The 27,269-nt window shown below is 52.8% G+C and overlaps 1 protein-coding gene across 1 annotated transcript in view; it reads right to left on the bottom strand.

Annotated features, from left to right (window-relative positions):
* Positions 1-27,269, bottom strand: part of RIMBP2 (RIMS binding protein 2) — a 185,273-nt gene that overhangs the window by 11,628 nt on the left and 146,376 nt on the right. The window contains exons 9-18 of the mRNA XM_049865588.1: positions 25,641-25,717; positions 24,600-24,709; positions 21,300-22,115; positions 15,968-16,119; positions 13,815-14,240; positions 13,005-13,151; positions 9,709-9,867; positions 6,120-6,779; positions 4,501-4,618; positions 721-905 (exon numbers count right to left, since the gene is read on the bottom strand). Coding sequence (XP_049721545.1) covers positions 721-905; positions 4,501-4,618; positions 6,120-6,779; positions 9,709-9,867; positions 13,005-13,151; positions 13,815-14,240; positions 15,968-16,119; positions 21,300-22,115; positions 24,600-24,709; positions 25,641-25,717 — 2,850 coding nt within the window. The remainder of the gene's footprint in view (positions 1-720; positions 906-4,500; positions 4,619-6,119; positions 6,780-9,708; positions 9,868-13,004; positions 13,152-13,814; positions 14,241-15,967; positions 16,120-21,299; positions 22,116-24,599; positions 24,710-25,640; positions 25,718-27,269) is intronic.

The following is a 27,269-nucleotide window of genomic DNA, read 5'->3' as shown; positions in this document are numbered from 1 at the left end:
GGAGCGGCACCCCAAGGCGGAGGACCCAGAGGAGTGCGACCATGAGGAGCGGCACCGTGATCCCTTCAGAGGCCCCAGTGTTTCCTTGGGCAGCTATGGCAGCCACTCTCAGATGGGAGTTACCAATACCCTTCCTGATATTTGCATAGTTAAGATTCAGGCCCCCGTTTCCCTCCTTCAGATTCACAAGGTACCCCCCCCCACACTGACCACAGGCGGACACGAGGGTGTCCAGAAGGCCATCACCTGGATGTGCTAAGGGATGGGTGTGGTGGTCCCCAGCCTCTTCTCCTGGCCCTTCACTGTAGGCATTTTCCCGTGGCACAGGAACCTAACAGAACCTCTAGTTTATGGAACATAAGTATGTGCTTATGTGTAGACGCACGTGGACACACGATCCCATAGGGCAGACAAGGTGGAGTATTGCTCCGTCCTGCAGGCGAAGCGCACACTGGCAAAGTGACTCTCTGGTGGAGGCAGGCCTTGCCCTGACAGTGCCAGCGCTATCCCAGCACCATGGCCTCTCCCCGGGTAGCCTAGTGACCTCCATGGTGTTGGCTCCTAGTGGCCTACGGGGCCCTGCCCAGGCTCCGATCGCCCCACAGTCTGTGGGCACACGTCACCTGGTGCCTTCTGAGCTTACTGCCTGCTGTCAGCACCCACCAACCTCACCCAGAGCCCCTCCACACCAACACGGCCCGGCCCCCGCTGTCTGCCCACCTTGATGATCTGCCCTTCTTTAAAGGGCAGCTCCTCTTCTGCAGCATCGGGATTCGGGGACATGGTGAGTGGGTCGTAGTCAAACAGAGCCACAAAGATCCGGGCTGGGAGCTCTTCGGCACCGGGGTCTGTCTCTGACTCTTCATAGAAGTCTGGAGACAGCCGGTCTCGCCCTGCATAGTCGTCTGGGAACAGGGCGGGAGAAAACCACAGAGCAGGTGAGTCTCTGGCCGCCCAGGGAGTTAGAGACTGCTGCTACATGACACGCGGGCGTGAATGTGAGGGGATGACTGGGGTACTTTATGTCTGTCTTATTTGTAGCAGAAATAGACCCGGGGTGTGGACAGAGATGCACGTGAAAGGGAGATCGCTCAGTCTGTACATCGCGTGTGGAAGCAGCAAGACAAAGTGGCTGTCTCCATGGCTTCCCCCCAGAGCTCTCGGGCCGAGTGAGGGTGTTGTGGTGGGCATGCCGGCTGTTCACAGAGACCAACTACATCCTTCCAGATGAATGTAAAGCTGGAGCCATTTAAGAACTGCACACGAGTGAGAGTCTGATAGAGGCGACCAAGCTGTCCGCTCAGCTAGACCTCTAAGTCGGGACAAATAATGTTCTTCAAGACCCTGAATTAATCATTTCCTGGCAGAGCCTGTTTCCACCCCGCCTACCACCCTGCTTCTAAAAATGATTCTTTGAAATTCTAATGTACGTGTGCGTGTATTAAGAGAGAGAGCACCTGCTGACAGACCTGACATTTGTCCTGATGGTATGACAACGGCTCCGAACAGACATGGAAGCAAACGAGAATGACTCAAAATAGCAGGAGAGAGAAGGGTTGGTACAAGTAAGGGAAGATGGGGCAGGAGGGGGACACAGTGTGCAGAGGACAGGTGAGACAATGCAGAAAGGACAGGCAAACTGGCTTCTTTCACCAACAAGGGAATTCAGTTTAAAAGGAAAAAGTACTTCAGCTGCAGGAAATGCTTATTTTAAGGCACAGTGAACTATAAGTCATTTAAATTCAGGATCTTTTTAGGATGCCCAGATCAACTAAAAGGAGACCTGGTGGTGCAGTGGTTAAAGCACTCGGCTGCTAACTGTTTGGACCCACCAACCACTCTGCCAAGATGTGGCAGCGCTTATCTGAAGATTACAGCCTTGGAAACCCTATGGGGCAGTTCTTCCGTGTCTAGGGTCACTATGAGTTGGAATTGACTCAATGGCAATGGGGTTTGTTTAGGTAAACTAAAAACTCAGGTACATAATTTTTGTGAGGAGCAAAACTTTTAAACTGCAGCCTTCATTAGCGTCTTCACACTGATTTTGACTTTGTTTATAGCCAATGAAAAAACCTGATCATTGTTCTAGTTTGTGATGTTACCCAAATTCAGCAGTGGAAATTGGTGCTGAGCCAGGCAGACACCTAGGGAAAGCTCAGTGCTCGCTGTAGGGACAGCAGGAAACAGCCATGGCTCTCAGCCCCTGTGCCTGTGGGGAGACCCTCAGCGGCCTGAGAGGGGGCTGTGGAGAGCTGGTCAGGTACCTGTTAGAGATTTGCCGGAGGAACTCAACACCTTTGGGCAGGAGACCTAGTGAGTTCAGGCTGGCGGTGGAAGAGCATGTGTGGACGAGGACTTGGCAGCCAGCATGTGCCCAGGGCTCTCAGCACTCTGTCAACTGAGTTCACAGGGCGTGGCGTGGAGTCATCACCTACAGTGCCTTAGGCACTAAGGTTGCTTCGTCGGGAGAGAGCTGCTACGGCCAACTTTACCCATGAACATGGCTTAGATCACTCCTATACGATAGATGGGAGTGCCTGGGTGGTGCAGTGCCTCATGTGCTCAGCTGCTAACCAAAACGTTGGAGGTTTGAATCCACCCAGAGGTCCCTCGGAAGAAAACCTGGCGATCTACTTCCAAAAAATCAGCTACTGAAAACTCTGTGGAGCATCTTTCTACTCTGACACACATGGGGGTAATGTGAGGCTGAATCTACTCTTTGGCAATGGTACACTAGTAAATAGCGTATATCCATAGGATACAGATTCTAAGTAGTTGGTTTATGCCCGAGAGCTGTGATAGGAGAAAAATCGAATCTTTTAAAGTCTTTAAGCCCCAAATCACACTCAGCATGGCAAGCGGTCACACGTGAGGGCCCTATGGGCAGGAGACCAGCACAGAGACCCGAAGCCAGCCTCCCTGGAGGACTCTTCCCACAGTAAGCGGGTCAAGTGGCAGCAGCTACCCATGCGGGCTCATTTATTTCCTCTTTTCTGGGGACGAGTGCTTGACGCCGAGTGTGTATAAATACCATGGGTTTGATGGGGAGGGAATGGGGGCTCCCTGGAGTGTGTCCACAGAAAGCTGGTACCAGCAGTGCCTGGAGGGGTAGCTGGAAGCCCTTCTCTTTCTTGGTGCCAGGCTAGACTATTGGAAGGACTTACCTGCACTGCTGCTCTAACCTCTACCCTGAGCCCAGGGTCACCCACGACCTGGTGCTTGTCATGAGGAGGGGTCTGCATACCATGTGCAAGGTCAGGGACCATGCCTCGCTGCCCCAGCCGGCTCCCAGGTCCACCCAGGTCCAACCTGCTGAGCTCTGTAGTGAGTGGAACCAGTTTTCTCCAAATGTGGCTGCAGATTTTCTTATTTTTCAGCTTACTAAAGACACATGTTAAAAAACCTTTAACAGTCCATTAAAAATTCACTGACAATTAAAGATCCTAAAAACTGACACTGTATGAGAAAGAAAAAGGTCTGGAAAAAAGAGGGATAACATTTTGGAAGATGGCTTTGCTTTATAAAGTCTTCCTTCATCTTACGTTGATTGGAGAGCAGACCGGCTCTCCCCTTAGATGTCAACTCCTTAAATGCGGTTCAGGTCATGTTGTCAGGTGCCTGGACTATCCATGGTGTTTCCCCTTGAGCCCTGTTAGGCCGAACCAAGTCTTTTTGCTCGCGTCTATTTTATCCAACAGGTCTGCTTGATTCGTTTCATGTGGGAGGGCGTGTGTGTGCATTTTCACAAAAGGCTAGTGTTTTTGTGCTATGAAGTTCCATTATCTTGTGCATGATACTTTTTGGAATTGCTTTTGTCAGGATTCATCCCAATGATGGAAGTATCCCCACCTGGCCTTCAGCCACAACTCCCTCTTAGTAGGTTGATTAGGGCCGCTACAATGGCACTTTCTGCCCAGCTGGCCTGATTCCAAAAAGTAATGAAGAGAATAGAAGCAGAATGCTGGTGACAATGGATGAGTGGGAAGGTGACAAATGAACGGGGACACACACTTTGGGGACACATTCACACTGCAGTGTGTTCAGGCTACAGTCCCATGTGTCTCCTGCATACAGACAAGTCTCTGTCACTCAGGCTCGTAAAGGCATTGGCAGCAGGTCACCTCCTGGCCCTGCTGCTTCCCACTGAGCCACCCTGACTGGAGCCACTCCTGAGAGCAGGAGGCAGAGAGATCTTGTCAGCGCTTCCATCCTTCAGCCTCTCCAGTAATAGATTTAGTAAGGAGAAGGTTGAAGGAAAAAGTCAATATGATATATGTTGAAAGTACCTAACAAATAGGTTTAATCTCATTTGGTTATGCTCTCTCTGCCTTCTTTTTGGCATAAATAACTGAGAGTTTTCTGTATTTTGTTGAAACGTTATTATTCCTAAGAATTGTGCTTTTTTTTTTTTTTTTTAATGTTTGGGTCGACGACTAGACTAAGCAGCCACTCTGCTGCCCTGTGGGTGAAAGAAACAGAAACCCAGTCAGGCCCACTAACCGATAGACGGGACCACCATTGCCCGGGACCTCGGAGGGCCAGCGCTGCCGGAAGGAAACCTCTGACCCATGTGATCCGCCCGCTCAGCCCGTCCTGCAGACACTGGGTTCCCTAAAATCTGAAGACAAAACAACAACAGCAGAGTTAGAAGTTATGCCAGCGTGGGAGCTGGAGGGAGTTAGCAAAATTAATTCAAGTTAGAAGCAGAAGCTCTAAAGGCAACTAAACTTAGCTTTTAACTGAAAGGTTAGCTGAATGACCTGGAAGTGAAAACGGCTGTTTGCCCAGGCGGCCTATTTTTAACAGAGCCGCTTTTGACAAGTGGGTTGAGGGGGCAAAAAATAATCCCTTGGGAGAGGGGTATCTGCTGCTGCTGCTGCTCTTGCTGACACCAAATATTTCGAACCAGAGTGACCACAGCTTCAATGCAGCTCTTCACACCTGAGCACCTTGACCACACGTAGCCCTTACCTATCTCCAGGTGGCCTGTCCTTCTCCAGCAGTCACAAGGTAGGGAGATGCTGCATGTCCAAAGGTCCCGCTGGGTAAAAGCTGTTTGTGAGGCTAACAAAAACTCAAAGGGAGAAACTTCTTAGCCCTAATCTGAAGACACCAACTATATTTTAGGGCTAACTTGAATGGTTCTCCTTTCTGGGTAAGTTGCCTCTAGTTTAGGCTAAAGGTTAGAATTAAAGAGAATCAAAACAAGACCTCCAGTTTACTGGTGCTCGTTTACGTAAGGGACTGACCCCATGAACGCAGGACGGACAGTGGCCAGAAGGGGATTCCAGCATCAAGCCCTGCACAGGCTGTGGGCCCAGCTGGTCCCATGAGCACCTGGTAATGGCTGGCGCCCTCTTGTGGCCACATGATCAACTGCACAGGCTCAGACAGGAGAGCGCCAGGTTGGTACGTCAGCTGTGTTTTGATTGAAAAGTCAGACAGGGCAGGAGCAAATGTTCTGAAAGAGGACGCAGCACAGAGATGAATGCAACCTGGAGTGACTTCCTGCTCTTGAAAACCAGCCAGCGAGCCTGGACGACAGGACAGGGCAGGGCGACACGCCCAGAGCTACTTCCAGAGGCTGAGGATAGAAAACTCATTCTGAAAATCTTGGAGGCAGAGAAGGGGGAGACAGCAACTTTGGAAACAACGTGCAAAATGGAGTCCTTCAATAATTATTCTATATATATTCTGCAGTTACAGATAAAAGACAGCAAATAAATAACATCAAGAACCTTCAGTAACACTAGTAGTCATAAATAAGACGCCCAAGGATCATTTTTGAAAAAGCAAAAAATATATATGTTGCCAAACTCTTGGATAATCATAGTTCAGCTAACCCTTAATTAAAATTTAGATTCAGTTGTCCTTTAAGTAAAGCAGCCATAATCATCGCTGATTCTGTGGGAAAATCATTATTCTAGAGCAAAGTAAAGAGGCCTTCAGCATGGTTAAAAGATTATGAAGCAACAGGACTTAAGAAATCAAAAATGCATGGAAAAGGAACCAGCAGAGACCTCCCCAGAGGATGGACACCAAAAAGCAAGAAAGAAAAGGAATGGAAGAACAGGGTTTGGGCTGGCAAGCAGATGTGAGAGGAAGGTTACTTCACACACCAAAGGACCGTCTGCCACTCTGGGAGGTGGTTTTGCATGGTGAACAGTGGCCCTACTGGTGGGCATTTTTATGCTTTTCTTCCAGACACCCTGAAAATCTTCCTGGTCCATGGACTCATCCCAGCTATACTTCCTGGGGCCGGATTTCTCCGGGTGGGGTTGGGCACCATCGCTGCGGATGGCTTCGCTGGGGTCCACTTGGTCCCCAAAGTCTTCTTCGATGCTGCTCTGCCGTGTCAGGGTGGGCCGCCGGGCCAGTGAGGGCCTCAGGTTCCTGCGGCAGGGGCAGGGGCAGGGGCTGGGACCCGCGCTGCCCGAGGAGGGGGCCTTCCTGACGCCTAGGCGGAGCTCTTCCTCCTCGCTCCCACAGTCCAGGCCGCTGTCTGGGCTTCGGGCGGCCGAGCGGCTGAAGCGACAGCCCCCGTCTTCCAGAAGGAAGCCCTCAGCGTGGGGGGCCCTGTGCGCGGCAGGCAGCCAGGCACCCCGGGGGGCCGCTCTGGGGGAGCAGCCTACACCCTGCTTGTGCAGGAAGTCCCCGGGCTCCCCGTCCTCCTCTGCCGCCTCAGGGATGCTGAACAGTCTCTGACTGTGCGAGGGCTGCTGGGGAGACTCGGGCTGCTCCCAGAAAGCGCCTTCAGAGGTCCTACTCTTACAGCACTCCTTTGGGGTGGCATGTTATGCAACGGGCGTGGGACAGACAGTGCAGGACCAAACGAAAAGTGGGGGCGAGGGAAGGAAAGAGAACACAGACACGATTAGTCTTGGAGGCAATGAGGGGCAGAAAGCAAGCATCAACTCGCAGGGGCCAAGGCCGTGCTCTGGCTGGGGCTCTGGAATGGAAACAGAAGGCATCAGGATGAGCTGGAGAAGACGGTCCGTGCACAAGGCCAGCCCGGGAGGCTCGGCAGGAGCACGCCATGCAGGCAGAGCCAGGAGACGCCGGGCCAGCCCGGGCCTAGGGAGACTCGGGCTGGAGCCCTCACGCTGACCAGGACGCCTTCCATCTGTGTGGTGGACGTGCCGAGAGGACACCAGGGGCCTGTGCCCACTGCCTTCCCCATGGGTCCTCAGAAACGGGGACCAAGCGGGGCAAGCAGTGACCCGCCCGCTGCTCTGCTCTTCTACTTTCTCTCTAGCACTGCTCGCCAGAGGCACCTCTGCACCTTCCCCAGGCGCATCACCTTTCTCCCTGGCTCAGCGTCACCTTGGCGAGATCAGGTGCCCAGCCTTGGCCCCACAGCCCTGCTTCTAGAATATCACTCACACGACAGCTCCGTCGCAAAGACACTGTCCGTCTGTCTCTCTTCTAGAGCCCAGACTGTGAGGTCCTGAGAGAAGAACCCTGTCTCGGCTGTCTTGGTCTCTGGTGCCTGGCACAGAGCTGGGTAAACGCTTGTGGAATGGATGCTTCACGTCTTCGCATCTTTGCGCATCCTGTTCCCTCTGCAGGACCCTCCCCAGGGACGTCTCCTGGGGGGCCTCAGTGCACTCGTCCTCACCTGTCCCCCCACCAGGCTCTAGAGACTTGGCGGGAGCTAAGCACAGTGGAGCCCTGACTGGCCCATCCTGCTGGGCTGTGGCCCCTCAAGCACAGGGACCCTTGCAAAGAGCTAACACAGCATCAGCCATGTGCTTAGTGCTCACTGAAGGCTGGGCGAGGAGATGGACGTCCTCCCTGCAGGGGCAGAAAGGACTCTGATAGCATCGCTCTTATTTGCTAACGTGACATCCAGAGTGTATATTCTGGGGATCATCGCCCAATACTGGGGTGAAGGACAGCTGAAAGAGAGTGATCCTAAAGGAGGGATTATCACCCGAGGGGCCTTCCAGGCCACACAGGAGCCAGGCTTGAGTGACTGGGGTGGGGCAGTCGTGGGGGCCAGGAGAAGCTCCGCTCCCATGAGGAAGCACTGCTCAGCTCCAGCTTGTCCCTGCCTGGGGGAAACGTGACCCCCAGCTGCCAGACCTTGCGATTGTAAAGAGAAGCCAGAGATGCAGGTCAGTGTGTAAAGCCCAAGAGTTAAACGCTGGTGACGCCTGCTGGCTGTGCTTGGCCAGCCTGTGGTCTCTAGTTGTGTCCCTAAGAGTGTGAGTGGTGAGCTGGGCTCATTTAATAGTGAACGCGCTTGCCTCCTGGGCCAGCCTCCTCCCCGTGACAGTCGCTGACTTCTCGCTTCTTCTTCGCTAAGCAAGGGTCAGGAAGCACCACCCCTCGATCATGCACAGAAGGAGAAGATGGGGGAAAGTATGGACAACAGATTTCTAGGCTCAGGAAACACCTGTCTCACCTGGCCCACTCTCGGACACGTCCAGGCAGCTCTCAATTCGGGCAGAACATGGGAAGTCGTGGGGGATCTTGAGCCCCTCCCTCAGGAAAGGCCACTGTGAATCTGCATGTTGGTCCCTTTTGGAGCTGGGGAAGGGGGCTGAAGGGTGGGTTAGGAGCCAGTGGGCGTAGCAGGAGTTGTGACCATGCAGGCTTCGCATAGGAATCTGGCATGTTCTCTGGGGACAGAGTATCACTAAGGCCTCAGGCCTTTGGTGGGAGAACATGAGTCAGTCTATCTGCAGGAAGGCGCTGGGTTGGCAGCCAGCTTTGGAGGCTACCTTCTGTCCGCCATTCAGAATGTATGGCTGTGCCCTAAAGAAATGGGACAGTTGAGTGCTCTGTCCCAGAGGACTTCTCCTCCCCAAGGCCTTATCCATTCTGAGACCCTCCAAGGTCCTCATGTGTCCTGTCCCTACCGGCCTAGCGCAGGGCCCAGCCCACAGAGATGGGTCAGCTCCGGCTGCCCATGAGCGAACGTACACATGAACTAGAATGCATCGCTGGTCAACAGGCCCCAAAGGCAAGGACAGACGAGACATCACACTGAGAGGAAGCATCTAACTTAGCTTGGTGGTGGCCTTCGACTCCATTTTCATCATGGTAACCTCCAGTGAAATCTTTCACTGGCACCTACCACCCAGAGGAAGAAGAGAACACTTGGGTGTCAGGGTGGGAGGTGGTCTGAAAAGGCCACTGGAGACTCCAGCCTGGCCACAAAGGGCTTATGTAATTGGTCCCCGCCCCCGTCCCTGCCCAGGGAAGCTCACATCCAGCCTCCTGTTGTGACATCACCATCCTCTCTGCCCTCCTCCTCATGCCCACCCCCTGAACAGGGCCCATTTCAAGCCCTTCCTCTTGAGGAAGCTTTATACAGCCCCCCAGCTGGCCCCACACTTTTGTGATCTCCAGTTCTGACTTAGATGCTGACTGGTATTCTCTCACAGATGAGCACTTAAAGCTGGGGGTAGGATCTTCTTGGCTCTGTTCCTTCCAATTCAGTTCCTGGGTACGGTGCTGGGTACCCCTCGAGGTGCCAAATGGATTCCCCCAAACTCCTCCACCCAGACTTTTTGGCAAAGAGCAGGACAGGAGGTACACGTAATTGCTGAGTGCACATTCAGTAGTGAGAAAGAAGCTAATCCAAATCTGTGGGCTTCTGGCTGCAGGGCGAGCCCCCTCTGGAGCCAGCCTCAACAGTCCCAGCAAAGAGACAAGGATGGAGTTACTCTGGGGGCTAGCCTGTGTGCCCCAGCCACTGACCTTGAGGGCATTGTGGGATGTGCCACTGGGCCGCCTCCGTCCCCCCTCCTCCAGCTGCATTTCCGAGTAGAGCTCTTCCTCGTCCTCTTCCATGATGTCTGAGAGGTCGGACCCCCGACTACTCTCGGTGTGGTCCTCATCTCCATGGCAACAGTGGGGCTGGGACCAAGAAAAGGGGATATTGACTGAATGGCACCTGCCATGGATTGAATTGTATCCCCAAAAAATATCTGTCACCTTGGCTAGGTCATGGTTCCCTTGTATGATTATCTACCGTTTTAACTTCTGACATGATTTCGCTGTGTTGTAAAGTCTATTACCATGATGTAATAAGATGGATTAGCAGCAGTTATATTGATGAGGTCTACAAGATTAGGTAGTGTATTAAGCCAATCTCTTTTGAGATATAAAGGAAGCAAGCAGACAGCTGAGGACCTCGTACCACCAAGAAAGCAGCGCCCAGAGCAGATTGTGTCCTCTGGACCTGAGGTTCCTGCACTGAGATGCTCCCAGACCAAGGGAACACTGATGACAAGGACCTTCCTCCCGAGCTGACAGAGAAAGAAAGCCATCCCGTGGAGCCAGTGTCCTGAACTCGGACTTCTAGCCTACTGGACTGTGGGAGAATAAACTTCCCTTTGTTAAAGCCATCCACTTGTGGTATTTCTGTTACAGCAGCACTGGATGACTAAGACAGCACCTCAACACCATGTAGCTGCTCCAGCATGCTAGAGACTTCCCAAGACTCTCCTTGCTTGGCCTCTTTTCCTTCTTTGCTAACTCTTGGAGCTCAAACACCTAGAGTAGTATATGGGTATTCATGTGTGTGTGCTACTCATCTTATAGAAGTCTAGGCATAGGGCACACTCATCCAGTCCACACTATGAGATGGGATGGCAGAGATACGACCAGACACAGGTCGCCTAACTCTGAGCCCAGACAGAGAAAGGTATAGAGACCCCTGGGCTGTAGGTGGGACGGAAAATCTATTGAGGCCTATAAGAAACACAGGCAAGATGTTATTTTCTGGGTACCATCAGCCTGTCTAACTTATTGGCTGGACAAAGGTTCAAGCCAGAATTTTACAACTCAGATGGCCGTGAGGTCCGGTGTGCAGTAAATGCGCACACAGGGTCAGTGTAATGCAGTAGAGACTAGTGCAGATGGCGGGAAAGTGGAGCTGTAAATCCTTTGGGCAGGCTGTACTCTCTCTGGGCCAGTCTTGGCCACTGACACCAGGTGAAGAGTGTGCAGTTGGGGAGGGGACCCAGGAGAGGCTGGGGACAGCATAAAAGGTTTAATAGAAGTCTCTTTTAAAATTAAGAACATACTTGATAGCACCCAAACTTTGAAACACATGCAGCATATTCGGTATTTGAGATTAGCATGCCCAAACACTGTCCTCTTGTCGAGGACCTTGAGACTCCTGTGATGAGGGTGCAATTTCAATTCACCTGCCATGTTTCGCTTACAAATAAAGCCCTCTGTCATTCCATGACTCTCATATTTAAATCAGAATAAGTTTCAACAGCTCGAGCTGCACACCAACAAGCTCAGGTCTGTGACTGCAGTACATCCACAAAGATACTCTGTCGTTACTAGATGATATTAAGAACAGTTTCTTTGTTTTGCTGGTGGGCGACAAGGCAAATGTAATAGTGTCCTGTGACGTATTTGTTAAAAATATACTTGTTTCAATGACTAGCCCACAAAAAGATGCATAAGCACTTCTAGTCACATTGAGTCTAAGGAGGAGACACGATTAGCAGTACAGGCAGAACGCTCCATCTGAATTGTGCCTCCTGAGAGGACGGGTGGGCGCACTCTCAGGTTGGGCAGTTTGCAGCATTTGAGCTTTGGTGTTTTAGCTGCTCCAACCCCAATTCTTTCAGTCAGGCCCCGAGCAGAAGACGTAAAAGCCGGTTGGTTTGAGATGAATAAACAGACCGGTTTTTAGATGGTCTTCCTCCCAAGGCACATAGGGAACTGCTCCCTGTAAGGACACTGTCTGATTTTACTCAAACCCAGTGAAGGCAGATCCATTACATGAGCTGGTTCAGCCCTCCGAAAGGCCCTGGAGGGAAGGGATGGTTTACGTGCCTTTCTCAAGGCAACCTAGCTAGTACATGAAGGTCTGAGACAGGGAACTGTGGGACGTATGGTCCCACGCTCTGAGAATTCATGCTCCAGCCCTGTCCCTAGTCTTAAAGCCTGAGGAAAACGTCAAATACTGCCACGGTTAGCTCTGGAGTGTGTAGAGGAATTACAGCACAGTGGAAAGGGTCCCCAGAGCCAGGTTTGAATCTATCCCAGCTCTGTCCTAAAACCCAACTGTGTGACATTAAAAACAACTGTGACACTCTTCTCTGTGTGCCTCGGTTTCCCTATCTGTAAGAATTAAAAAAAGTAAAAAACCAAACATGTTGCCATCGAGTCAATTCCGACTCATAACGACCCTGTAGGACAGAGTAGAACTGCCCCATCGAGTTTCCTAGAAACGATTGGTGGATTTGAACTGCTGACCTTTTGGTTCGTGGACGAGCTCTTAACCACTGCGCCACCAGGGCTGTCATAATAACAGCTTACATTTACACCCAACAAACAAAAAAATTTAGAAAGGCTTTTTGATGTGCCGGGTTTTGTTTTATGTCTTAGATGATATTCAGAAACCGTTATAAAGGTGGTGCTATCGTGGCACCAGTCAACAGAAATCGACCGTTTTCCCATATTACCGGAACTCCAATTCTGTTTGACCAGCTAGACACCCAGCCCCAGGTGAACAAATCATCACTGAGAAGCCATTCTCAGGAGTCTTATTCCTCTCTTGCCAATGGGCACAGGACCCCGGCCTGCCCGGTGAGATGTAAAGACAAGTCTGATGGAGCTTCTGGAAAAACTTTCCTCCCAATTCAGAGGAAAGCGCCTGAGGACAAAGTCCCCTCCTTTTTCCCATCTATGCCTTCCTTCCAATCATTTAATGGTGTGACTATTGGAGCTATGGCAGCCATTCTGTGACGATAAGCAAAAGGCCAAGGGAATGGAAGAGACGGAACCCAGAGCCCTGACCAAGTTGAGCAGCTTTTCAGACTTACGTGATGCGGGATAATAAATGTCTTTGTGATAAATGTCATTTTTAGTTGGGCACTCTGTTTTCGGTGTTGAAACCAATGAGAATGACTTTAATCTCAGAGAAAGAAATGGATGATTGAGGCGTTGGGTGGTACAGCTATAGTAGTGGCAGAGCCAGGACGCGACCACCCAGAGCTGGCTGTGCTGACCCTACCCCAGCCACTTACCGGCTTCCCCAGCTCGGAGCCTTTGAGGAAGTCGTCCACAGAAGTGCCCCTCCGCTTGATATCTGGGGAGCCATAGCTGTCCTCCTCGTCTGAGTTCGCATACTGCCCAGCGCTGCCTCTCTCTGGGAACACGCTCCTTTTCTCTAACTTGGAAGGAAAAGGGAAACCGACAGTCAGCTGGAGCCTCCAGGATGTCGGGAAGAGAGCTTTGAGCTTTGAGACCCCATGAGCCCACAGAGGGGGAGAGGGACTCCGGGTCCCAGGTGACTCCTGGGGATGACCACTTTTGTTTGCCAACCCCCCACCCCCCACCCCCCTCAGAGCAGCAGCATGCACAAGCCCGGGTGAAGTGACCCCACAAGCAGGGTCCTGGGGCTTCTCTGCTCTCTTGGCCCAGCTCCTTGTCCCATCACCCAGTCGTCACTGTATCCACACATACACATGCGTACACATACACATGTGCATATGTACACACTTATGCACTTACGAACACACGCTCTCTCCTAGATCTCTGCGCATCTGCCTGTGCAGGAAGGCAGGCCTCCCCCCACCGCCGCAGCCGCCCCCTGGCACAGGCCTGGGCTGTCTGTGGGCGCTCACAGAGTGTTCCTGAGCCAAGCAGCTTCCCCTGGCTTCTACGTACACGTTCCCAGAACACAAATGTGTCTTAATCAGGATCAGGGACCGCTGATGGATAAACTCGGTGCCCTTCCTTCTAAGGCCAGACGAGCCGGCTGCTGGTGGGGATAGGGCGTGCCCTCGGCCATTGCACCCCATGCCCATAACCCCTCTGACCACCTGGAGCCTTACCCTGCTGCTCTCGGCTGCCCTCTGCGCAGCCTCGCGGGCCATGGCCTTGGCGACGGTGCTGGAGACGGGTGTGCCCTGTGGCTGTGGGAGGATGCGGCTGGGTGAGGGTGAACGTCGTCCAGGGCCAGGACCTTGTGGGCTGGGGGGCTCCAGCAGGTGCCCGTGTGCGGGGGCCGGCGCCCGGCCTGGGGAGGCTTCTTTGGTTTCGGGGACACCGGCACCTGTGGATGGCTTCACTGGGGGCATGGTCCTAGGGTGGGGGGCTGGAGGCACCAGAAGGTCAGGGGGGATGGCAGCGACTGAGGAGTCCACGGACTCGCCCTGGGCCGAGAGGGTCCGCACGCTCACTGCCTTCGCTTCCAGGCTGCGCAGCCGCACCAGCTCCACAGCCGTGCCGTCCGCCATAGGGAAGATGACCTCGGCCACCTGCACACACAGAGAGCCGGTCTGAGCTGCACCACGCGTGGGCCCCGCCGTGGATGGGGCGGCCGGCTCTCCAGACAGCCTCAGGCAAAGGGGCCCGTCCACGCGCTGCCCAGACCTCACCCAACAGCTTGGAAACATCAGCTGCCTCTCGGGGTCGGGGGCAGAAAAGGAGGGGCTTATAGGCCATGGGACCCACCCAGCCATGCAGTCGGGGGAGGCTGCCGTGGAACCGACCCTGACTCAGGGTGACCCCGTGTATGTGAGAGTAGAACTGGGCTCCATGGGGTTTTCAGCAGCCGATGTTTCCGTCACCAGCCCTCTCTTCTGAGGCACCTCTGGGTGGACTCACACCTCCAGCCTTTTGGTTAACAGTCCAGTGTGCTAACCATTTGTGCTACCCAGGGCCTCCTACAGGGGCCACAGCGGGGTCGGAATACACGGTTTATTGGAGGGAGGGTAAGAGTGGACGGAGGGCAGAGCAGGCTTCCTTCTCCAGAGAAGTGGACCAGCAGGCCTCCCTGGAGGAGCCAGGAGCAGACGGGGGGTGTGCATGGCCTCAGGCAGCTTACAGACCCATCACACACCATGATTATTGTCCACGTCACACCAGTCCAGTCGTCACTTCTGCTCATGAGAGGACAGCGAGTCACAGGGTGAGCTCAAGTCTCCCCAGGGCAGCCGTTTCCACCTCATGGGCAGGGCGTCGGGACACACCTGTCTCCAGGAGCCCGGGCCTGCTCACCTGTCAGTACGCAGACGCTGCAGTACTTCAGAGAGCCCCTGGCCTGTAGCCACAGTGTCTCCTCACCACGCATTAAGTTGCTGAAATGACGAGCCAGCCATCTACTGAGGGGGCGATGAATCATGGGACGCAAGAAAGGCGGGGTTTTCAGACGGGGTAGGGTGGGTCATTGGTGCAGGAAGGGGAACAGGGGACGCTGGTGATGAGGACACACCGAGAAAGGACGGGGACAGCGACACTGGATGGGCTGTGCAGACCAGCTCTAGGGCAGGGTGTAGGTGGTGTTGGGTAAAACTGGCGGAGCCCCTGGGCGGTGCTGACCAAAAGGTGGGAGGTTTAAGTCCACTGAGAGGTGCCTCAGAAGAAAGGCCTTGTGATCTCCTTCTGAAAAAGCCGTCACCGAAAACCCTACAGAGCACAGCTCTGCTCTGACACACGTGGGGTCTCCAGAAGTCAGGCGTGACTCAGTGGGAACCAGTTTTTTTTTTTTTTTTTAATGATAATCTAATATCAATTTTATCATTCAAGTATTCCCTGGGTCAGATTAGGACTAACTTAGAAGCTCTAAACTCTGTAAAAAGAGGGCCTTTTTGATATATATATATATAACACACATCAAGTACACAGATCTTAAGTGTTCGACTCAGTGAATTTCTACATCTGTATGGTGGTTCAGTTCCACCCAGAGGTGCCTCAGAAGAAAAGCTTGGTGATCTACTTCTAAAAAACCAGCCACTGAAAACCCTGTGGAGCACAGTTCTGCTCTGACACACGTGGGGTCACCATGAATGGGAGTTGGCCCAACAGCAACCGGCTGGGTGTTTTGTTTTTTGGTAGCGTCTTGGTGGGGGCGGGAGGTTTGAGGAGAGCAAAGGGAGAATGCTCTCAGTCATCACCCCTGCAAGGAGCAATCCTTCCTGCTCAACCCAGGGGACTTGGGGCCCAGCCTGTCAGGGTAGCACACAGCAGCCAACGCAAGACTCACCCTCTGCCCGCGCGCATACACGCCGTAGCCCGTCACATTGGCCCCATTGGACAGCCCAGTGGGCGTCAGCGCAGGTGGTCTCCAAGAGACCTGGACGGTGCCTGGAGTGGCCCCAGCCTGCACAGTGACATCCTGTGGGGGAGCCGGAGGACCTGGAGGGACAGAGGGACAGATGCTGTCAGGCACCCTTGGCAGTAACAGGGAGCAGGTGTCCAGGAAAAGGCCAGGTGATGCAGTGTTACTGAGCTCTGCCTCGACAGAGGGTCACCATCAAAGGTGCCAGGAAAGAGGAGGTCAATGTGCGACGGCAAAGCAGCAAAGATGGTGGGACAGGTGCGTCTGCATGGCTCTCACTCCACATGGGTTCCCCTCCTCCTGCAAAAGCCATCCAGCATCTCTGCAGCACTATCCCACGGGGCCCCGTGTGTGGTCCCACAGAGCACCGCCCCGTCTGCACAGGCACGCAACCTGGGTCTGGGCAGCCGCTGCAATGGCCAATGCAGGGGGCGAGGAGAGCTGGAGCTTGGCAGGGAAAGACAGATACCCTTTGCTGCCTGCTCTCTCTCCCTGGCTATCTCTCTGTGTCTCTCTTGCTTGCTCACTTGCTCTCTTTTTCTGTGTCTCTCTCTCTCCCCCCCATCTCTTGCCCTCTCTCTCTCTCTTTTTCTGTCTCTTTATCTCTTTCCCTTCTCCTCCTCTCTCCTCCTTTGTCTCTCTCCCTTCCCCCTCCCCACCCCTCACACTGTGACCTGTCCCTCCCTCTGTTGACTCGATCTCCTGATGACTATTTCCTGGGTTGCGTGCCTCTGTGATCTTTGGGCAGACCCCGGGCTCTCTCCGTGAGCACAAGTGGCCTTCTTGTGAAGGAGGGAACTAGGCACCACTGGAATTCCTGGTGTGCCAGTCTTCCTGCTCCAGGGACTCAGGCCACCTCCTGGATCTCACACGACTCTCCAGGATTCCACTAACGTGCTTGCAGGGTCTGCCCAGCAGTCTGGTCAGTGGGACACCCCTCAGCGGACCTGGTCCAGCACATCAGTCGACTTCAGGAACAGACAGTAACTAAGTTGTCAGTCCTCATTACTCTTTAGGGCGGACATCGAGAACTGCAACCAGCACCAACTTCCACAGTAAAGTGAAATCACAGGAAAGACAGAGAGTTTGTAGGTGGACAAGGACTTAAACAGCTGCTTCCTGCAACCCCGCTCAAGTGCTGACATGAAGGCACACGGTCCCAGAGATGGTTAGTCACCGGGGAGATTGTTACGAGGGCCCTGGTGAGCCCACAAAGAGGCGTTCGGTAATCACACAGCCCACACTCGGGTTCAAACAAGGTAAATTCAGGAGACTGTCTCTGCTCACGCGGGGGAAACCCTGCCTATACCTTCACCCTCTTCCCAACCCAAAAAGCACCCCAATTCCAGACAGTGACCAAGATGGTCACCTCAGGGCCGTGCAGTTTCTCCAAATGAGCCTTCAGCTGGGCACCCGTGTGCTGACTGGGCCACGTCCACACCACGGCCACGGGGAGCACAGCAACCTTGTCACTGACTTTGTCACTGCTCTTCGCCTCCCAGGCTGTGCGTGGTGGGCGCCGTGACATCTGGCACTATCCTCTACTTGCACGTATGTCATTGTTAGCTGCTGTTGACTTGGCCCCGACAACAGGTGGCCCCACACACAGTGGAACAAAATGCCACCTGGTGCTGCACCATCCCCACCATCAGTGGTGGATAGGAACATTGTGATCCGCAGGGTTTTCATTGGTTGACTTTCAGAAGTAGATTGCCAGGCCTTTCTTCCTAGTCCATCTTAGTCTAGAAGCTCCACTGAAACCTGCTGGGCATCACAGCAACAAGCAAGCCCCCACTGACAGTCTTATGGGAGCAGTGCATGAGGTGCACTGGCCGGGAATCAAACCCGGGATTCCGGCATGAGAGGCTGGAATTCCACCACTGAACACCCACTGTCCTCTACTACACATGTAAACATCCTCACATGTATGTGCGCATGTATGCACACTGCCACTGCACCCAGATGAGCTCCAAGCAGGTGCCTATATACAGGTGTCCTGAGCTCAAATGTCTGCAGGGGACAGGCAGGTAACTCCAGGTAATGCAGCCACATGTCAGTGATGTAAAGTGGAGAACACATGTGTCTGCTCAGCCCGTGAGTCTCACACATGAGCTCTGTTCTGGGCAAACTCAACCCACCTGAAGGGCACAGAGCCCGGCCCCACTCACTGTGGCCAAGCTCCACTGTCACCAAATGAAAACTGTCAGCAAAGCACCTACTTCTATCTAAGCCAAATAACCAGACCCCTCCTGCCCCAAGGATCCACTGGAGAGTGGCCCTGTTGGGGTCAAGCAGTCACCTTCCAATTCCATGCATAAACCGCCACTAAGGCAGTTATTACGATTCTTCCCAGCTTACAGATGAAGACGTGAAGGCCCCGCATCATGCAGCTAGTGAGGGGGAGGGTGGGGACAAGGACCCACCCTCCGACCTCAGAGTCTGTGCTCTCAAGCATTGCACCATCCTGCCAGTTCTCCTGTTCAAACTCAGGTCAGTAAAACACCATACACCTGGCCCTTGAACTCTCTGTTCTACTCATGCCACTATCCAGAGCTGAAATATATGATACGGCAGCCACTAGCCACATGTGGGAAGCCATGGCAGCATAGTGGTTAAGTGCTACGGCTGCTAACCAAAAGGTCAGCAGTTCAAACCCACCACCAGCTACTTGGAAACTCCTGGGGCAGTTCTACTCTGTCCTATAGGGTTGCTGTGAGTTGGAATGCACTCAACAGCAATGGGTTTGGGTTTAGTTTTTTTAGCCACATGTGGCCATTTAAATGTAAACTCATTAAACATAAATAAACCACCTCATGTGCCCATGAAAGCAGGACAATGAAAATGACAGGAGAATTGAGACGTTTGAATTGTGGTGTTGGCAAAGAATACTGAACATATACTGTGGACTTCCAGAGAATGGACAGATCAGTCTTAGAAGAAATACAACCAGCACGCTACTTTAGAAGTCAGGATGGTTAGACTTGTCTTGCTTACCTTGGACATTTCATCAGGAAAGACCGGTCACTAGAAAAGGACATCATGTTTGGTAAAGCAGAGGGTCAGTGAAAACAAGGGTGACCCTCCAAGAGATGGACTGATACAACAGCCTCAACAATGGACTGAAGCATGTCAACAATCATGGAGATGGTGCAGGACCGGGTGGGATTCTGTTCTGTTATACATAAAGTCTCCGTATTAGAGCCGACTGGATAGCAGCTAACACGTTTACATAAAATTTAAAATTCAGGTCCTCAACTGCACTAGCTATCTTTCCAGTGCTCAGTAGCCCTGTGTGGCTGCGGCTGCCATATTGGACACAGTGTCCATCATCACAGAAAGGTCTATTGGACAGCGCTGGTCTAGACCTTAGACCAGCATTCCCCAAGCTGGTATCTTACCCCTGAAAGTACCCAGAACAACTTTGAGTGGCACAGGGAGGGTAGTTCTGGGGCAGATTTTGGGAAAGACTGACCTACATCCAATAAACCAGTCATACATTCTTCCTCAACCACTGACGTGCCCTCCAGCTCACTCCCTACCCTGAGGCCTCATTGCAGGAACTGGGAGTTAAACTCAATGGAATCACCCCTTGTGCTCAGGGTGTCTTCTCCTGTATCCCAACCCCTTTCCGTCTCAAAGTTAGCTTCTCTGACTGTCCGTTTGTCTCTTCTCTGACTCCCTATGGAGTTCCCGTGTTTGATTTTCTTAGTTCTACACCTGCCCCCAGCACTGATCATGAGATCTCACAAACCAGTCACGATCACTTTTGACTCATGGCGACCCCATGTCTGTCAGACTAGAACAGCACTCTATAGGGTTTTCATGGATATGTCCTTTTGGAAGCAGATAGCCAAGCCTTTCTCCCGAGGTGCCTCTGGGTGGGTTCTAGCCGCCCACCTTTCAGTTAGCTGTCAAGTGCTTAACCATTTGCACCTCCCGGGGCTGCTTCAAGACCTCATAGTGGGCATCAGTGAAGGCAGGGTCTTCGTTAAAGTCCTAGCAGTGGAGCAGGAAATCAAAAGCGATCATATGACACTTAGGAACTGACCCTTCATAAAGCAGGTCCTACTCGGGCAGGCTTCCCTCCTTAAATTGCACCCATCCCACCTGCCTGTGACTATGCTGCTTTCTAGGTCAGATTCTAGTTGGTTATGGATTTTGCGAACACTGGAGAACACAGAGAAATAAAAAGCTAATTCGTTGCAAGTTGAAAAGCTAATCTTGCCTTAGATGAGAGATTTTAGGTGGTTGGTAAAAATGACACCGGACAACAACTGAATTGTATATAAAACTACCGACAAAGGAGGTTTGGGCAGGACTCGATTACTCGGTAACAGAAGAGAAATCCAGCAAGGACAGTGCCAGGACAATAAAGTACGAGGACATCCCAGCACCAAGAAGGGCCCAAGAGGAAGCTGCTGGTGCCCTCTGGTATTTTTGAGGTAGCGACCTTCTTTGCCCCATACATTTAGGCTCCAATGATGGAGCGTCGTATGTCCACAACAGCAAAGATCCACACGACAGATGTTTCTAGAGGTTGAGGTGGGAGCTGTCCATTAATTTAATAACAGTAGAATCCAGATAAGTCAGAGAAGGAGATCTGGCAGCTTGTTTGTCTTTCAGATCCCATCTCTTTCTAGAATTTCCCCAGAAGTGTCCATGTGGGAAGGGAAGGGAGCCACGTTACTACTATTCTTGTTTACAGCTGAGGAAACAGGTGAAGACTGAAGGTTATGTTGTAGGTGTGCTCAGAACCCAAATTATCATCTATAATTGAACTTGGTATCTTTTATGTGAATTCTTCTACACGTGCTTATTCAAAATACAAACCGAAAAGAAAGAGAAAGAAAACAATTCTGAGAGGCGTGTGGGCACCTCCACCCACTCACTGTTCCAGTCAATGAATATACATGGGTGGCAGGGGGGGCACAATATGGAAGATGCAACCCTTCCGTCCCCAAGGGTGGTCCCATTTCCCCGTCTCATACAGGACGAGTGTCTTCCTAAAACACGTGTTAAGAGAAATACTTTTCAACAACACAGCCCCCACATAGAACCCCAGCACTTGCTCTCAAATGCACACAGGTGCACACAGGCTCATTCCGTGTGTTCTGGGCTGCACCGTGACTTGAGGACTTTTGAGGGTGATGCCAACAGTGTGCAGCTCCCCCCTCTGAGCTCACCTTGGAAGCTAGCCCCCCACCCACCCATCCTCAGGCCCAGGGAGACACTAGTGTTCTCTCCCTTGAGGACCCACCTGCGGGCAGCGTGGAGAACTCCACGAAGGCCTCCTTCTTCTCCCGCTGCTCCAGGGGCAGCTGCCAAGGCATCTGGTGGGGCTTGGCCAGAACCTTCACCTTGTAGGCCGTGTTGGGCCTGAGGTTAAAAAACTGGTACTTGTACCTCGCCGCCTTGACAATGTCAAACTCCTCTTCATTGAGGAAGATGACGTGGCTGTAGTTGCTGTTGGTGGGGAGCCAGGAGAGCTGGGCTGAGACCTGGGTGATGTTGTCCACCCGCAGGTGGGAGGGGGCCACCACCACGTCCCGGCCCACCAACAGCGTGCACTGCAGCTCATCCGAGCTGCCCCGGCTCATGACACACTGCACAGAGATGCGGTAAGTGCAGGCCGCCATGTTGAGCTTCTCAATGAGTGCTTTGGTTCTGCTCCCCGGTGTGAGGCTCAGCCGCATCTCCTTGTCCACCAGGACATTGTAGCTGCTCACGGTCCCCCACCCCGGTGGAACAGCCGGGGGCTCCCAGCCCACAATGACACTTTTGGCAAGTTGTTTGATAAGGGTGATTTTTCTAGGGTAAGGCACAATGTCTTCTCCGATCTCATCAATGTTCACGTCCAGCGTCCCTGCACCGTTGTCTGTGATGCTGGGGTCAATGTGAGTGGGGGAGTGGAGGGCAAGAATGTGCTCTCCCCCTTCCACGCCGACACCAGAATGGTTGATGAAATTCTGGTCCTGTTCACTCCCCAGCGTGCTGGCCAACCGTGATTCGTTGTCCTGGATAAAGTCCACAAAGTTGGAGGGCACCAGACCCCTCTGCCCATCCAGGAGCTCACCTGTTGGGGCAACAACAGTGTTATCACCTAGTGATCACACCAGGGTCTCCCTAATCGGACCACATCGAAATGCAGCAGGATTGCAAACCCAGTGGGCTTCCTCAGCTCTTTGTGGCAATTCACCCAGACGTCACCTTCTCAGAACCCCTCCCCACTACCTAAAGTAACCATCTGCTGCCTCCCCCCATCACATGGTCTGGTTTTCTTCATGGTGCTTACCACCACCTGAGCCTGTCTGTGTACGTGTATTGACTACCCTCTCCTGACAACACCTCATGAGGGCAGGGACTCTGTCCTGTTCACGAACATAACACCACAGTCCCAGAGCGGCACCTGGCACACAGCAGATGCTCAGTAAACACTGGTTAGAAGAACTAACAAGTGTCAAATCTGTGATTTTGAGAGGCTAGGCTAAAAAAATAAACATCTTACTGTAGTTTTTGGTTGAGCACTAGTAGGAAGTGAGGGGTAGAAGATGGATTAACCCCGCCTCACCCCACCCGCTGCCATGTAAAGCACTGTGCATGTCTTAATAAATTCCCAGCATCCATTTGGTGTGAAAGAGGCCATCAATTCAGTGTCAGGACCACCTGTAAGTGGAAAATAGATGTGTGTGCGGGTATACATATATGTATTTATGCCCTAACCAGCTCTGTGACTAGGGACAGTCACATGGGAACCTCCTTTTATTTAGCGGAATGCTCTAACTTCTCTTTACTGTTGTTGTTAGCTGCCACCAAGTCAGCCCCTGGCTCATGGTGACTCCATGCACGACAGAAGGTCCTGTGTCGTCCCCGTGACTGGTTTAGATTGGACCTTTGTGATCCACAGGGTTTTCATTGGCCAACTTCCAGAAGTAGATCACGAGGCCTTTCTTCCTAGTTCTTCTTAGTCGGGAAGTTCTGCGGAAACCTGTCCAGTGTCACAGCAACACACAAGCCTCCACTGGTGGACAGGTGGGGGCGGTGCGTGAGGTGCACCTGCCTGGAATTGAACCCGGGTCTCCCACATGGAAGGTGCGAATTCTACCACTGAACCACCCTGCCCTGATGACGATGCTAGCTGACGTGTATTGAGCAGTTACTCGGGCCAGGACCTATCGTCACACTTCACGTCTGCTGCCTCATTTATCCCCACAGCCACCCGCTGAGGTGGGTGCAGCATTGTCTCCATTCTCAGGTGAGGAGATCGAGGCACAGAGAGGCAGGGTGAGCTTCCCACAGACACACAGACGACAGAACAGTTTGCAGCCTGCTGATCATCAGGCCTCCAGGGAGTTTATGTGGGTGCAATGCGTGGTGTGGACGCCCCAGAGATTGCTACCACATGCTCTCTGACAGCCAGCACGGCACAGTCTAGACACCAGGGTTCAAAGCAGCGGAGACAACGTGAGTTTAAGAATTTACGCTGCTCTGTCACCAGCCGCAGTGGAGGGGCATGTGAGGATCACTCCTGGTGAACTAACAGGGAGCCAGCCCACAGCCTGGGCCTCGCATGGGCACCAATGGACACAGCCGGACGCCATGCCATGGAACACTCTGGAAAAGAGCCGAGATGCTCCTATCAGCTCTGACAAAATACCATGAGGACGTACAGAAGAAACCTGCTAGCTTATCAAGAATTACTCCTTCTGCTCAGGGAAGCAGGAAGACACCAGGATCTGGTGTTCCTACAGGAGGCTTGAGAAGCTTAGGGATTCTATTCATCAGACCCTTCAGGGTGTTGGTTTCTGGAACTGCTGGCGCTTTCCCATGTTCGTCCTCCAGCTAAAAGTGACAAAAGGGAATGCAACTTGGGTGGAGAAGTTCACGCTTCCTGACGTCAAAGTGGACGTGACTATGAGTGAGGGAGGAGCACTGGTGGCGCAGTGATTAAGCGCTCGGCTGCTAACCAAAGGTCAGCAGTTTAAATCTACCAGCCACTCCTTAGAAACCCTATGGGGCAGTTCTACTCTGTCTTATAAGGCTGTTATGAGTCGGAACCAACTAGACAGCACCTAACAACAACAACATGAGCGAGGGACCAGGCAGGACTCAGGCCAGACCCCCTCCCCCACTCCCAGTTGAAACAGAGCCTAAAGCTCAACCAGCTTGCCCTTGTGGGTGCCTGGAGGGCCGGAGTGGGGCCAACTGGGAGACTGCCCTGTTGCTGGGCAGTAAAAGGAGGGAGACCCCATTGGAAGCTGGGGGCCCGTCAGCGCTGTGTCTGCATTAGCTGCACGGGAAGTTCTGTCAAGACTGTCACGATAAAATGTTCAGAATGTCAGAGGTCTCCTTGGAGTTGAAACCTGGGAACCTCCCCCTCCCCCCGCCCCCCGCTTTCTCGCAGTCACCCACAGGAGAAAACCTGTCCTGTGAAGAGTGGGGGTCAGAGCAGAGTGGGGGCTGCCCCAAGGAATCAGGAGCTGGCAGGTCCACCAGGCTCCAGGCCAGCCAGTTGGGGTGGGACGGCCCGGTCTACACCCCCTGCCAGCCCAGCAGAGACCTTCGTAAAATCCGTCCTCGTCCATGTCTCCATACACGTAGAGGTACTTCCCCGCCGTGAGCGGCAGCTCAGCTTCTGGGTTTTCATTTGGCCCATCAAAGGGGTTGTAACTGGAGAGAAACACGGATGTCACTCATTAGGGGCACTAGTGGAGACTGTGGTCACAGCCATTCCCAGGCAGAACGCCTGGGTTGGCACTGTCTCTCCCCATCACTGAAAATGACAGACCCTCATGACAGCCCAGTGCCCATGAGTACTCTGGACACTCCAGAAACCCAAGCAGGTTGCCCACTCACACAGACATGATATAAAGCGATAATTCTGGAACCAAGTTGAGACCCTCAGAATCTGTGCCTGACACCCTGTTGATGATGCCAGCATTTCTGCTCACATCTGCCACTTCCTCCATAAATACCCGTTTTCCAAATCAGTGAGCAAAGAAGAAAAATTAACCTATCTTCCATGCATATCATTTAAACACTGTTTAGTAACCTTCTTTGTTCTCACTCTTGACAATGCAAAAACCAGTTGCACGGAGTCGACTCCAACGCTTGGCACCCCATGTGTGTCAGAGTGGAACTCTGCTTCATAGGGTTTTCAGTGGCTGATTTTTTGGAAGTAAGTTGCCAGGACTTTCTTCCAAGGGAAACCCTGGTGGCGTAATGGTTAAGTGCTACGGCTGTTAACCAAAGGGCTGGAAGTTACAGTCCGCCAGGCGCTCCTTGGAATCTCTAATGGGTAGTTCTACTCTGTCCTCTAGGGTCGCTATGAGTCAGAATCGACACGACGGCACTGCGTTTGTTCTTGGTTTGGTTCTTCCAAGGTACGTCTGGATGGACTCAAAACTCCAAACTTTTCGTTAGCAGCTGAGTGAGCACATTCACTGTTTGCGCCACCCAGGGACTCTTCATCCTCTAAGATCTGGGGAAAGGCTGCCTTCTCATCAGGGCTGGGAGAGGGACCCCTCGGCTCACCAGTATCCCCCTTTACTCCTCACACTCACAGATGGTCAGCAGTGTCAGAGGGGAGCACCATCCCTACCTATAGCGGGCGACACACAGGTGAACCTTTCCGGAATATCTCTGCTTCGATGTGTTGGAATTCTGTTCATTATCCATCTGTTAAAGACACAAGGAACGTCTGGGTTATGAAACCTCTAGGTCCTACACTCCACGCCTCAAACACACAGAAAACCCCTGCATCGTCTCGTTGGACTCCTGGGAAAATGACCTCAAGAGGGGGAAGTTGCTGCACCCGTGCCCGCAGTCTTGGGCGCCAGCTGCCATGTCGACTCTGCTTATGGCGACCCCGTGTGTGTCAGGGTACAACTGTGCTCCGTGGGGTTTTTGGTGGCTGATTTCTTGGACGTAGGTCGCCAGGCCTTTCTTCTGAGGCACCTCTGTGTGGATTAGAAGCTCCAACCTTTTACTTAGCCGCCAAGAGTATTAACCCTTTACACTACCCAGGGACTCTCGGTCTTGGGTATGACCCAGGAATGGAGGTGGTCCCTAAATATGGACTCCTTAGTCACAGATAAGGGATGTTTATGAAGAATTCGGCCCCCCAAAGCCAAGACAGGACTGAAGGGGAAGACCTTCCCTAACGTAATTTAAAGCGCAGATGGTCACGGAGCCAGGGCATGTGCAGGACCTGGCTGGGCTCTTTGGAAGACACAAAGATGAAGGTCTTGTGTCCTCTGCCCTCAGGGGCCAGTTGTTGGGGGGAGACAGGCACACATCACCTCTCATGTGTCTGATGCCCTGTGCATCAGGACCCAGAGACTTCTGGGTGGACTGCATGGAGGAGGCAGCACGAGGGTCCTGTTCCTCCCAATTCCCCCACCCCACTCTTCTCTATGTCTAGGTGTTTGCAAATTGTGGGGACCCTGCCCCCAAGGCATGCCTTACCCTGGCAACAACAATCTTGGGGGTGGGGGAGAGGGTGGAAGGAGAGGTGCAGCTGACCCGGTCCACCTTTGGCTGGGGGTGTCGTCTCTCGCACAGGAATGAGAATAGGACACTAAGCGATGGCGGGTGTTGCCCCCCGGCCACCAGAAGGCGGAGGCAGGGATTCCACTCTTGCTCCTCCCCAGAACACCCTCCACAGAGCTATCAGGCCGGTCTTCTCACCCAGAGATGACACCAGGTCACTCCCTACTCTGAAACCATCCAGTGAACAGAGGATGAACACACACAGCAAGGGGCATCAGCCACAGAGAGAAAGGAAGCCCTGACGCCCGGGCCACGGCGGGGATGGACCTTGACGGCACCACGCTGAGCGAGAGCGGCCACGACAGGCTGTATGGTCTCACTTAAGTGAAATAAGCAAACATACAGGAAGCAAAGATTATTAATAGTTGCCAGGGGCGGGAGGGAGGGGGAGGGGGAGTTTTTGCTTAGGAGACTGAGAGTTTATGTCAACGGGGTGGAATGATATGGCCAAGGGTGGTGAGAACAGCTGCACAACTTGAAGAATGTAATCATTGCCACTGAGTTGTGTGCGTGCAGAAATGGTTGGATTGATACGTTTCGTTGTGTGTATTTTCACCAAGATTTAGGTATGTATGTAATCAGCGTCACTGAGTTGTACATGTAGAAATATCAGCATCACTGAGCTGTACATGTAGAAATATCAGCGTCACTGAGCTGTACATGCAGAAATATCAGCGTC

The sequence above is a fragment of the Elephas maximus genome, chromosome 22 (genome assembly GCF_024166365.1).
Source record: "Elephas maximus indicus isolate mEleMax1 chromosome 22, mEleMax1 primary haplotype, whole genome shotgun sequence".
NCBI lineage: Eukaryota > Metazoa > Chordata > Mammalia > Proboscidea > Elephantidae > Elephas > Elephas maximus.
This window is presented reverse-complemented; position numbering and strand designations above follow the sequence as displayed.